The sequence below is a fragment of the Myxocyprinus asiaticus genome, chromosome 4 (assembly GCF_019703515.2).
Source record: "Myxocyprinus asiaticus isolate MX2 ecotype Aquarium Trade chromosome 4, UBuf_Myxa_2, whole genome shotgun sequence".
Taxonomy (NCBI): domain Eukaryota; kingdom Metazoa; phylum Chordata; class Actinopteri; order Cypriniformes; family Catostomidae; genus Myxocyprinus; species Myxocyprinus asiaticus.
Genome location: NC_059347.1, coordinates 16,645,519 through 16,660,045, shown reverse-complemented (window position 1 = coordinate 16,660,045; position 14,527 = coordinate 16,645,519). Strand labels below are relative to the sequence as shown.

At 37.1% G+C, this 14,527-nt stretch overlaps 1 protein-coding gene across 2 annotated transcripts in view; it reads right to left on the bottom strand.

Annotated features, from left to right (window-relative positions):
- LOC127439839 (transmembrane protein 132E) overlaps positions 1-14,527 on the bottom strand; it is a 549,732-nt gene that overhangs the window by 40,295 nt on the left and 494,910 nt on the right. For both annotated transcript variants that reach the window (XM_051696075.1, XM_051696074.1), the window contains exon 5: positions 13,102-13,245. In XM_051696075.1, coding sequence (XP_051552035.1) covers positions 13,102-13,245 — 144 coding nt within the window. The remainder of the gene's footprint in view (positions 1-13,101; positions 13,246-14,527) is intronic.

The following is a 14,527-nucleotide window of genomic DNA, read 5'->3' as shown; positions in this document are numbered from 1 at the left end:
CCTCCCCCTTCGGGTAGGACTTAACATGGGACCTCTCCACATGACATACTTCCGACAAGACTCGGTAAGACCATGTGACATATTCCATTTAAAATACCCCCCCCCCCCCTTTTTGGGCGGGGAGTGGTCTCCGCAGTGTCTTCCCCTTGGGAGGGACATCCGCCAACGCAGACACTTATGGCACCCAGTCAGTTAACAAATTCCACTCTTTTTGGAGAGAAAAGAGAGTGAAAAGAGGCCTCGGCTGGGCTAGCCTGTCCCTATAGTTGGGCAGTCAACTTGTTCCTGATGGACCATTCGACGCTCATAAGAGCATTGGGGGAGGTTACGTGATGGCCTGGTGCACTGGCTACGAGGCACACAGCAGTCTGCCCGTCACACACTGCCAGTTCACGCAACATAGTTCAGCTAGTTGTGGCATTTTGTATAGGGACCCCTAGTGTCATTACATCGACACAACGTCCAGTGAGTGACAGATAGGGAACGTCCTGGTTACTTTCATAAACAGTGTCCCTCTTGCCACAACGCTGAACTACCCGCTGAAATGGCCGGGACCTAGTCTCGGCTCCTCAGCACAAAACCTGAATGAGTGGTTGCATACCAGCTCCTTTTATACCCGTATGTCCGGGGGAGTGGCATGCAAATTCCACTCACCAATTCTCATTGGCCTTTTTTCAGATAAGCAGAGGTGTTTGGGCTCCCAAGAGTGACCCCTAGTGTCACTACATCAACAGAACGTCTCGTTCCCTCCATCAGGTTACGAAAGTAACCAGGACTATTTTTACATGCCTATGGAGAAAATGATTGGGAAAATACTTCTTATCCTTCTACTTATTCACATTTGACTTAAATTAATAGTAAGCCTGGCACAACACATCTTGAGGCACCAAGTTTGAATGTGTGAAAATGAAAATGAGACTTGAGAGCTACGATGGAGAGGAAGATTTTCAGGAAATAACAACAAATACTGTACATTTTGGTGTGTCCTCACACAAAACAATTGTATGGCTATTGTATAGCCAGCGTTGGGTAGATTACTTCTGAAATGTAATTCAGTACTGATTACAAATTACAAAAATGGTAAAATTGTAATCACTATTGCAATCTTAATGATTACACTTTAAGTTAATGTAATCTGATTACTTTTGGATTACGTATTGTTTTAGTGAATCTAATCATTCTTTTGAAATGTATTGTAGTAAATTATAAATAAATTCTTAATTCGTTTAAGAATCTTAGCTGCATTCGACCACCAAAATAATGTAGGGAAATATATGCAAGATAAATGACACCTGAGCAGATTAAATCAAATAAAAATCAAATCACTTTTATTGTCACACAACCATATGCACAAGTGCAACAGTGGGTGAAAGTCTTGGGTGCAGTTCCGAGCAACATAGCAGTCATGACAGTGATGAGACATATACCAATTTAAAATAAACATCAGATTTACACAAGACAATTTACATATCTAATATACACATAATTACACAACACAATAATAATATACAATGTACAGTATACAATACACACAATATAGAATACACATACACATAATATAGAATACACATACAATAAAAATTGTATATAAAGTATACAGTAGGTTGTATTGTACTGTATTGACATTCAGGCTGTCGGTTGATAGTCAGTTGCCAGTGTGTTGTTAAGAGAGAATATAATTTATGACAGTCCAGTGTGAGATAATAAGATTAATAAAGTGCAGTGCTGATGTATATTGATCATGAGAGATCAAGAGTTCAGAGGTCTGATTACTTGGGGGAAGAATCTGTCATGAAGTCGGCTGGTGTGGGTCCTGATGCTGCGATACCGCCTGCCTGATGGTAGCAGTGAGAGCAGCCCATGGCTCGGGTGGCTGGAGTCTCTGATGATCCTCCGAACTTTTTTCACACACCACCTGGTATATTTGTCCTGGAGGGAGGGAAGCTCACCTCTGATGATGTGTCTGGCAGTTCGCACCACCCTTTGCAGGGCTTTGCGGTTGTGGGCGGTGCTATTGCTGTACCAGGCAGTGATGCAGCCAGTCAGGATGCTCTCTACAGTGCTGGTGTAGAGCCGTGTGAGGATGTGGTGGTTCATTCCAAATTTCCTCATCCGTCTCAGGAAGAAGAGGTGCTGATGAGCCTTCTTCACAACGGCCTCAGTGTGGACGGACCATATGAGTTCCTCTGTGATGTGGACACCGAGGAACTTGAAGCTGCTTAAATCTTGAAATCTGATTCAAATTCTCCACCAATCAATATGTAATACAAAAGGCTCGTTGTATCTGCTAATAGTTTATATGCAAGGAATTTCAATAAGGGAATATTAAAAGAATCAATGTTTACATCCAATCAAAATCTTCTGCCAGCAATGAGTTGATCGGAACGTAAGATTAATTCTTACAGTAATATTACTTTCATGGCCATTTAAAATAATATCACAAATAGATTGACACACTGTTTATGAGCATGTAGCTTAGGATCGACAAATTTCAAGGGACTGATATGATTTAATCAAATGCACAGTCAACTTCTCTTTCAATACAAACAAACTTTATTAACTAAACTAAAACATACAACTAAACTAACAAACAACTAAACTAACACAGATAAACAAACATAAGTTCGGGTTGGTATGTGAGTTTTGACAGAAGATGAATGGAAAATGATCTGTAACAGAACAATTAACTTTATATCTATAGACTATAGACTTTTACTTAAAACCATCAATACTTCATTTAGTACCAATTTGAGATCAGGTTACTCAGATTATATTAAAGAGACACCAGCACTTTCAGCCAAAGTTTGGAGGTACTTGCATTACATTGTTTGGTGCTGAAGTAGATGTCTTTTGGCTTGGCTTATGGAAGTTATTTGTCTGTTGCGTTGATGGATGGGTGATGGAATGACAGGCGGAGCCCCAGAAGCGAGGATTCCAACAAGGGAAAACTCCCTGGAAACGATGTCCACGTGTGTGTGCACGATGAGTCGAAGAGCAGAAGAGAGCGAAGAGAGGTTTTGTTGAGGTTGGACACACCCCAAGTGTCTTGAGCCAATCAGACATGTCTTTTGCTGAGTCACATGGTCATTTCTGTCCTCCCCTCAAGATAATTAATTTACGACCTATTGTTCTGTTTGTGAGTTTCCTTAATGAATTTCATAAGATAACTGTAACTGCAAGTAACCCAGAAATACGTCACACCATCATTCTGGAATTTAAAAGACAACCAATTACATACCAAACACTTCTACTTTCTTATTAAATTACAGTTATAATTCAGTATACTGTAATTCAGTCCATGTCAATTGTTAATGAATTAAGCTTCATGTGAGATGGTAAGCCAAAAACATTACTTCAAGATTAGTATAATAATTTTAAGTGTAGAGAGTTGGTTGTATTAAAGAACAATGGAGGCCTTTGTTCTGTGATTTCATGGGTTGCCACAGCCACCATGAGCAAATGGTCTGGTCAGTCATGTGATGAGTGTGGGGGTTTATCTGATTAACACAAAGAGGAGAGAGAGGTTTTGTTGTGCTTTTCCCCGATTCACCTCTGTTTTTAAGGCAGTTGAGATTTGCCAGATGCGACAAAACTCAGACTTGCTAGCACCAGTCCGAATCTCTTTTTAGCCCAGGAGAATGTCAGGTGTTATTCTGGATTAAGGTCATTCTGTGTAAAATTGTTCAATTTCTCATACTTCTCTTCTGCCTCGAAGTCCTAAAGTATTTAGTATCAATAAACACTCCTTTCATTAAACTTTAGTAAACGTGAAATCAAACAGCAACTTGCTATTTTTCAGTGACTGAGTATAACATATTTGAGAAGGTAAAACAAAATGGACAATATCAATGTATGTAGTGCTGCCTGACTAGGCTTATCACATATACAGGTGCATCTCAATAAATTAGAATGTCGTGGAAAAGTTCATTTATTTCAGTAATTCAACTCAAATTATAAAACTCGTGTATTAAATAAATTCAATGCACACAGACTGAAGTAGTTTAAGTCTTTGGTTCTTTTAATTGTGATGATTTTGGCTCACATTTAACAAAAACCCACCAATTCACTATCTCAAAAAATTAGAATATGGTGACATGCCAATCAGCTAATCAACTCAAAACACCTGCAAAGGTTTCCTGAGCCTTCAAAAAGGTCTCTCAGTTTGGTTCACTAGGCTACACAATCATGAGGAAGACTGCTGATCTGACAGTTGTCCAGAAGACAATCATTGACACCCTTCACAAGGAGGGTAAGCCACAAACATTCATTGCCAAAGAAGCTGGCTGTTCACAGAGTGCTGTATCCAAGCATGTTAACAGAAAGTTCAGTGGAAGGAAAAAGTGTGGAAGAAAAAGATGCACAACCAACCGAGAGAACCGCAGCCTTATGAGGATTGTCAAGCAAAATCGATTCAAGAATTTGGGTGAACTTCACAAGGAATGGACTGAGACTGGGGTCAAGGCATCAAGAGCCACCACACACAGACATGTCAAGGAATTTGGCTACAGTTGTCGTATTCCTCTTGTTAAGCCACTCCTGGCGTCTTACCTGGGCTAAGGAGAAGAAGAACTGGACTGTTGCCCAGTGGTCCAAAGTCCTCTTTTCAGATGAGAGCAAGTTTTGTGGTGCAGTGTCATCTGCTGGTGTTGGTCCATTGTGTTTTTTGAAAACCAAAGTCACTGCACCCGTTTACCAAGAAATTTTGGAGCACTTCATGCTTCCTTCTGCTGACCAGCTTTTTAAAGATGTTGATTTCATTTTCCAGCAGGATTTGGCACCTGCCCACACTGCCAAAAGCACCAAAAGTTGGTTAAATGACCATGGTGTTGGTGTGCTTGACTGGCCAGCAAACTCACCAGACCTGAACCCCATAGAGAATCTATGGGGTATTGTCAAGAGGAAAATGAGAAACAAGAGACCAAAAAATGCAGATGAGCTGAAGGCCACTGTCAAAGAAACCTGGGCTTCCATACCACCTCAGCAGTGCCACAAACTGATCACCTCCATGCCACGCCAAATTGAGGCAGTAATTAAAGCAAAAGGAGCCCCTACCAAGTATTGAGTACATATACAGTAAATGAACATAATTTCCAGAAGGCCAACAATTCACTATAAATGTTTTTTTTTTTTATTGGTCTTATGATGTATTCTAATTTTTTGAGATAGTGAATTGGTGGGTTTTTGTTAAATGTGAGCCAAAATCATCACAATTAAAAGGACCAAAGACTTAAACTACTTCAGTCTGTGTGCATTGAATTTATTTAATACACAAGTTTCACAATTTGAGTTGAATTACTGAAATAAATGAACTTTTCCACGACATTCTAATTTATTGAGATGCACCTGTATCTAGGTTCTGACTCAGAAGCTCTTTTAAAATTTACGAGCATAATCAGTAAATTACGCACTAGTTTCTGCTGTTGCATGTAATCCATAAAAAGTAGCTGCAATCTGATTATGAACATTTTAAAACCTAATGTAAAATGTAATGCAATTATAAGTACTTGATATCTGTAATCAGATTATGCAATCCAGGTTAAATGTAATAAATTTTTACCTAACATTCTGTAAAGCTTCAGAAGGCTTGGAAATATCAGACAAGTCATATGGACTGTGAAAATACTAATAAAGATTTTGAATGGCACGAGGATGAGAAAATGATGAGAGAATTTTCATTTTTGGGTGTACTATTCATTTAATAGCCATAATAATAAATAATAAAACTAGTAACTATTGTTACTATCAATAAATGTAGGTGGCACACACAGCAAAAGCAGCAGTAGATCATGGTGTTGAGCATGTCCTTTTAGGTTTTCACAGCACTCTACAGTCTCTCCTAACTGTATTTCTGCTGGGCAACTTCTGTTGATGTGAGCTTAGTCTTGACCCACTTGCTCCTGGGGCTTCTAATAAACTTGGCTGGATAATTCTAAGTCAAAAGCAGTTAAGGACTGTGGGCGTCACTAGCCAGCAGGGGCCAGCTGAAAGTACATTTATGTGCCTGCCTGCAGCCAGCGTGCCATGGAGTCACTAATCTGCCCTGGCACCTTGCGTGGTTCCAGAGGAGTGGCAGGGGCGAGGTCAGGAGAGTGCCACCCACTGAGAGGCTACCAGCTCTCCACACCTGCCAGCTGTGTTTAGTCCAACAAGAACCCCCTGTAACCCTCTACCATCCAGGCCACTGTCATTAAACAGATGCACTTTTATTGATGTTTATAGTATCATTACAGGGCTCAAAATTAAGCATTTTGATGTGCTTGTCCTTCGGACAAGTAAATTGGTCATTCACTTGTCCAAGTAAAAGAGTTACTTGTCCAGAGAGAAAAAAAGGACATTTAAGTAGGCTAATAGTACATGCACAAGTAACATGACAAAGTTTCTGTTGTATGTTTTTTTAAATTACTATAGATGTCCAACCTAATAGTATTTAACCTATGCAGTCAACTTTATTCTCCATGACAGAAATGTAAACTGCACTAGTTAGGGGAGGAGGTTATTTTCAAATGGTAGTTATATTATGTTACGCAGAATACGCACAGTAGACAAATAAAGAAAAGCCTCTATTGTCATCATTTACAGCACGGGTGCTTACACTTCTATGGAATGAGATCTACTTTTACATAATGTTATTGCATCAAGATCTACCATGCACAATATACATTTTCACAATACCAACATTTCAGTAGTCTGTAGTGAAATGTTTTTTTTTATTTTTTTTATTTAATTTAATTTTTTTTATACCAGTTTCAAGACCACAACAAATAATAGCCTAATACTAACACATTAGTTAATGTAGTAGGCTAATTGTTTAAGTTCTCAAGTAATTATTCAAGAGTGGTAAACAGTCAGTATTAAAATGACAATAGATAAGCAATCAATAGAAACAAATTAAAAACACTATAAAAAATACAAATTAAGAAAACATTGCTTTTTAACAGCTTTTAGAGTTTTAACAACATTATCAAGTTTTCAAGTAAATATTCAGAATGAATTCAACATAAAACTACTACTGGTCTTCCCTGTATAATTATAATACATTAATACTATGCTAAAGTAATTTGTATACTACTACATTTATACAGCCAGTGAGTAGTTTTCTCGTTTTCATTTTAAGTCAAGTCATTTTTATTTGTATAGCGCTTTTAACAACACACATAATTTCAAAGCAGCTTTACATGAAATCATGCATTAAAAAAAATAAATAAAAAAAAATAAAAATAAAAATGAAACTGTAATATCTATAATGTCTTACAGTGATCATTGTGTAGTTTGATTAAATATGATTATAGGTCTATTTTAATGGTTGTTTGATTAATACAAAGGACACACTAGACAGCAGCAGGTCTATTATTAGGTCACAACAAGTCCTACTTACAAATCCACTCTTCTCCCCACTGTTTACATTCACTTTAGACATAACTCTCTGTGTTTATATGAACATCTCACCAAGACGGGCATCTTGGCGGAATTTTGAAATGTATTTGACCATTCAGGCACGTATCCATGTAGTGCGAATGCTCTCGAAGCACGTGTGCATGTAAAGCCCGCACACATAAGTCACCTGTGAGTCAAACAACGCGCAGCTACTGGAGTGGTAGCGAATGACACTCTTGATTTTTTTTATACAGCAAAATAAGAATATAAACTTTGTAAATAAGAATATAAACTTTGTAATAAGTGACACAGGCCTAGGCTATATCACAAATACAAACGTTTATTGTTTCGTTATTGAAGTTTTAATCAAGGAACCTGTCCGGTCAGGCAAGTAAAATTCACTTTCACTTTCCCCTTCAAAATTCCACTTGCCTCGGACAAGCGGACAAGCGTTAATGTCAAGCCCTGCATTAAAATGGCAACTTTACATGGTTAAAGATGAACATAATGGCTAGAGCTTGAAGCAGGAACGGGTGTTACATTTAATAAGAAAGGTTTAACACTTTAAATATTATTATAAATTGGTTCTTGAATGCTGATTGTTTAATTCAGCATTTCAGCCGCACTAAAATACACAATATAGTAACAGCTATGACATGAAACACCTGCACATCTAGCTACTGTGTACATCACTGACCAGCACCCATAGAATAATATGGTATTATTTAGCAGGGACTATATATTCTAGCAGATATAAACTTTTTAGGGCAGTCAATTTAACGTGCTTTGTGTGATTAATTAGGCTATATGAATATAATGTGTTAAAATTTGAAATGCAATTAATCATGCCCTGACCTGAATATACATTCTGTAATAAGGAGCGTTCCTACCATCAGCTTGATGTACCACCTTGTTTTTTTTTCTTGTGTATTTTAGGTGCTGTGACAAGTTTTTTAAGATTTTAATCATCTTTCAACTTTTTTCTAGAAGTGCAAATAAACTAGTGTCATAGTTGATCTGGGGTCATGGAAACATATAGTTATGTATAATAGTATAAAGTATAATAAGTATAATAATTAAAGCTATACAAGATGTTGTTTAAAATAGTTAGATGAAATAAAATTAGGCTACATATTTTAAATAGGGTCTATAAACAGAACACCTCAAAACTATACTGTATATACGTAAACAAAAACAAAAAAACAAACAAATAAAAAATATATCTAAAGTATAAATATACCTCTCAGAGCACAGATCTTTGCAGATAGGATAGTTTGATTATTTTGCATATTAATTGCTCATTTTTGTTTTTTTGCGTCTTTATGTTAATCCCCAGATTATTCTTGAGAAAAAGTGAAAAACCCAATGTTTGGACAAGTGCTGTTTTTGCCATCCTTTAAACAAAGTCTCATCAAGCAAGGTGTGTGATCTGTGTCTAATAATACTGTGATAAGAAGCCACACTCCAGTTCAAAGTAATGCTTTGTGGTATGAAAGAAATTATGCAAATGACAGCATCTGCTCTTAGCTTTATTGTTTGGTGATTTTTTTATTTTTTTATTTTTTTATGGTGCTGTTATTGTATTTCTTGTAACTTGCAGTTATTTGTCATTTTGGGATTATTCAAAGCTCATCTTATATTTAATGTTGTTTGTGGTTGTCACCATTATTGTGATTTGTATGTCAAATAATGAGGTGCATGCGTGTTACGCAGGAAGATAATTTTCAGTGAAATATGGCAAAAGTTAAATTTGTTTTCAAAATAAAAGTCACTGACGTCAACAAAGTTATTTTTTGTTAATGGATTATTTGATTAATTATGGGGCTCTCACATGGCATGTTGGTGCCATGGGCGGCCGCCCATATCGCATTTAGGATGGGACACTGGGAAAACTCCCATTGCTCCTGATGGCCAGTTCGCCCCTGGTAGTAGGGGGCAGTCAGAGCAACTCCAGCTGTGCAGGCAACATGTTTCATCAAACCAATGAACAAGCAGCATAGCTTTCCACAGATGATACAAACAATTTAAATAGAGCAGATGGAAGTAGCCCAATAATAGTGTTACTATGTGCAATGACATGGAAATTAAATGTTGACTTCTAAAGCCACTGTTGCATTGTTTAAATGATTTACTTGTCTGATGCCACAACATACAATATGTACATGATGCAATATGTTTGGATTATCTGAAGTTTAGTATTTATTATTATAATTGTAATTATTTTATTTATTTCTAAGGATGTCAGTTGATTAAAATGTTTAATCAAATTAAGTACATGATGTGTTGATTAATTAACTGAATTAATCACAATTAATCACTTACCAATATTTACTGAGAAAGGCCCCCAAATAAAGGTTATTTAGAATAATTAAAATAATTATAAATATAATATATAGGCCTAAAAAATATTATAATTCAGATCATTCCGATACATTATATAATATTGTGGCAACAGACAAGTAAAGCATTTAGTAATACCTAAAGTTGGTTGAGAGAATGCCCAGAGTGTGCACATCTGTAATCTAGAAAAAGGGAGGTTTCTTTGAAAAAGATCAAATATGATATAGTTCTGATTTGTTTGATGTTTTTGGCATTTTCAATGCTTTGGCCTCCAAAGATAAATCTACAAAAGTTAAAAGCCAAAAAGTATGTATAGTGTTTGTTGCCTACAAGTATAATTAAAGTTAATAAATGGCACATATAGTGGTTATTATTATACTTCATTAATTGACTGCACTTGTACTGGAATCAGTCCATCAGTAAAGATGTATGACTCATGTAATTAAGGTTTCTGCTTTCCACAAGTTGTGATTCATGTCCAAATGTGTGTGAGTTGTGAATATGTAGTGATGATGCAGGCTAAGACAAAATAAAGACACTGAAAAATCAGTGCTGAAAAAAAATAAATAAAATAAAAATAGATAAAAGTAATATATTGTAACAATTAAGGAAAGGAGAAAGCTGGGACCGGGTTGACAAACACACAGACATTTATTGTCGAAGACTTTTCAACATTCCACAATAAGACTTTTCAGCCGTACATTCAACATATGCACTGCTTTTCAGCACCCGCATTTCTGACACGCAGACCCACACAGACAGCTTCACGTGTCTCTCTCTCCCATCTGCCGCTGTCTCTTCTCCTTAAGGACTCCCATCACCCCTCACTGGAACACGAGACTGGTGTGGCATGCAGGTGAAAGTCATTCGCCACTTATCTTCACGGCCTCGCGCTGCCCAGACGCCGCTCGACTCCGCCCCGCTCACCACATATATTATACATTTTATATCAGCATAAGTAAGTTAGCTGGTCTCCCAGCCTGGCCAAGATGGTTAAACTGATCTGTTTTAAAGGTTTTCAATGGGTTTTGAACACATTTCACCTGGTCAGGGTGGGAAAATAACTACTGTAGATGACCAGTTAAACACCAGCTTGGCCAAGCAGGGAGACAAGCTAAGACCAACACACACTGAAAAAAGTGGCATCCTGCAATTGTTATATCATGGATCAAGGAAGTTATTTCCGTTGGTGTAACCAAATTAGTCATATTGATCCAGACATGTAATAATGTCTTTGACTTGAATAAAACCAGTTAATTTAGTTATTACACAAAGCAAATTTTGTAGGTTACCTGACAATTTTTACACAGTATACCATTCAAGTACCAATACACACACTATAACTTCCAAATGTGAGAAAACATGATAAAAGACAAATCTCACTGGTCTTAAGAGGCAGGTCAATTACCAGCCTGTGTTGACAAATTTAAATGTGAACCTGCGGCAAACATGATATTAAAAGTCATTTCCATGCACGTAGCACAATGTTATTCTCACAATTATGCATGCACACATCTGTTGTGGTGCCCTTATCCAGAAGTAAAAGCTTCGGCTCCAGGGAAAAAGCCCTGTTACAACAAATTCTCGTGACTACCTTTTGAATAAGACTAAGAAAAAAAAAATACTAATTATTTTTACTGGGGCCTGTAACCTTTGTCTTCCGTATGAGGCTTTATTTCGCTACTGCACAGCGCGTTTTATTGAACTGTCAGGACTCATGTTGTCTCAGCTTGAAGGGCTCATCTTGAATTAGCCTCCAAAGTTCAACGGCCCGGGTGGCCGAGCAAACCCACTCAATAACACCAGAGCTAATGCTCTGTCCAGGCACTGCGGCACATACAGTTATTCTGAATCTTAAAACAGATAAACAACAAATGCCCTCTCGGCCCATCTCAGATGACTTATGGATCTCAATCTTGAGGAATGGATAACACTCCGAGGCATATTATTATTTCTCTACATTTCAGATACAGTTTACAGTTGAATTGGATTTCTGTTTTTAGATATGATTTGCCACGAAACAGATGGCAAAAGTTTGTTGAAATTATTGTTTCCTTCAGAGGACACTGAAATGTTTTTTGGCCTGAATTTAGGTAGTTGGCTTTTCTTTTTTTTTATCAGCATTTTAGGTTACAATTTACAGTGGCACTCCAAAATATTTGGAGACTTAAGTCACACTTAAAATGCATGAATGTATTTGCATTATGTAACAAAATATCAAACCAAGTGGCATTTACTCTAAAGAAATATTTAAGTTTGTTAGGTTTCAAATTATAAAACAATAGATATATTGTTCAGAATTAAGACTTTGGACAGCTTATGGCTGTCAAACTTTGTGAAATTGAGGGGAACTGACTTCAAACTTTTACTTAAAATCACCTTGAGACCAGTTGGTTAAATGTAACTGAAAAATTAAAAGTGAAGATATTTCTGAGAAAAGGTCTACTTTGATATTTTGTATCTTATGCAACAATATTAAGACAACATTAAGTGTCCAAATAGTTTTTGGGCCATTGTATATGAATTTATAAGGGAAAGTGTTAGAATAAAATTTATATGAATGCTCAGTGCACGTAATAATCATGTGGTATCTGGTCACCATTGCTTTTAAAATTGTTCACCATTTTTTATATTTTTGCATTGCTAACTCATGTTAAATGGTCCTGCTGTGTGACAAATACATTTTTAAAAGTACAAATATTCCATGAAGTCTCTCAATTAATATGAGGTCTTAAAAGCTTTATACATCTTAAAAAGAATGATCTAAATGCTGGTTAAAATCTAGATGGAGCATAACATGTCAACTTCCCAATCATATTTCATACCAACGACCCTTTAACAATGCTTTGAGAAACCAACAGCCCCCTTGCACCAAAACCGAGAAATAAATTGTAATAGCAGGATTTGTTGACTCACACAAGCTTAGTGGTTAAATTGAGAAGGGAACTTCATCCAAAACCGAGATACGAGAATTTAAATTAAACTGTACCCTTGAGTCCCAACTCTATTTGCAACTGACCTCAAAATGCTGGAGAGCAGATTCCTCAACTTTAGTCATTTCAGTTAGTTACTGCATTGCTTTCTAGGGGACTCTTCATTTGAAAGTATTAAACCCAGGTTAAGTGAACACACTCTGTTGCTGTCAGAGGGTGGTGCTAGACTGCAGAGCACTGCACACTTTTGATGAAATGTCTTGGACTGAAAATCCATCGATCCCTTGAGGGGATCCAGAAAGCAGTGGCAACAGGAGCATATATAAATTCCACTTAAATGGCATTTTGATGGTCATTTTATGGTCTCTTAAGTGCTGTTTTTCTTCAATTAATTAGAAGTGCACAGCAGAGGAAGTCCTAGGTCACTTGACCTCTCTACTTGGATGTCACATACCTTGACAATGTCCTCGTTGAATGACTTGCACTGCACAGAGGATGAGACATCAGTGACTGCTCCGTTTATCTCTATGGAAACCACCTTGACCGGAATGGCCACTGTTCGGCCAGTAAGAACCGCCATGTTGATAATCTCAGTGTCCTGGATATGGAAGAGTGAAAGAGAGCATGAGTCAGGAGGTTAGTAAAAGTTCACTGCCTCAAGAATCTGAATGTTCAGGAAGGCCCCGGAGTCAGAAGAGTGCTAGACTGCTTAATTATGTGTAAAGACAGTATCAATGTTAACTTTATAAAGTCAAAAGCAATGACAGTTTCCTTGTTTCATAGAAAAGTGAGCATCTCCAGTTTTTCCACAAGAGAAGAGTACTATGCCAATATGTGTATACCAGAATATTCCAATATCTGTGAAGCATGTAAACAGTTAAGGCCCCTGCACACTTCCTACAAAATTGAAGAACGAACGGGTGTGATGTCATTTAGAACAAAATCTGGCCAAAAAGAAGGTGTTTTTGAGTTTCAGTGGTTCGTAACAGCTCTCTGAGGCAAACTTTTTACTGGCTGGTAACACTTTCTTTCTGCCATTGGTCCAAGTCATCGGTAGGTGTGACCTGGAGCTCCACCTACTTTGAGGCCAACAGCCGATTGTTCATGAAGAGACATTTTCCAAGAACATGTCATGCAGTTTTTTTCTTTATTGAATTAGTCTACAAAAGGAATCAAATCAACTCATAAACTCTTAAGTGCCCATTCACTCTGTTGTTTGATATGCTGCTTCACTCACGTGCCATCTGCAGCTAAAAGCCATTCACACATCTGTCTCAAGTAAGATATGCCTGTCACCATTCTTTTGCCTGTTTTACAAATTACACATTATATACTGCATATATATTACTTTAATCATTGAGTAGTTAAAACAGCTTCTTTTACTGATCTCGTGTGAATTCTACTCATAGAATGAGGCATAAATTCATTGATAACACATTTTAATGTCATATTAGTTTATGTTTTACATGTAGTCTAGAGCGTCCTCATATTTAAATGTACCTCTAAACGCCTCCCCTAGCAGAGTGGTGGGTGTCTGAATGTTGCTCAGCTGTTTCAAACTTCTTTTTGGGTCTGAGCGAAGAACTGAAAAAAGTACATCACCGTGAGTAAGCTGGAGCCTTTAACGATTGACCAGAATAAGGACTTTAAGAATAAGGCTTAACCAGAATTTTGACCTTTATTCGTAAAACAATGTGCATGTGAATGTGGTCAATGAGAAAATAAATAAGAAATTAATTTTTTGAAGCTTGAAGAAAACAAGCCATTTGTGTTAAACTCAGTTAGGAAGGTTGTCGTACACTTGTTTATAAAACAAAACTGTAGCAGTTGTATGGTTCACCAAAGGAAGGTTACAGATTAACTTGTAGAATACTCTGTCC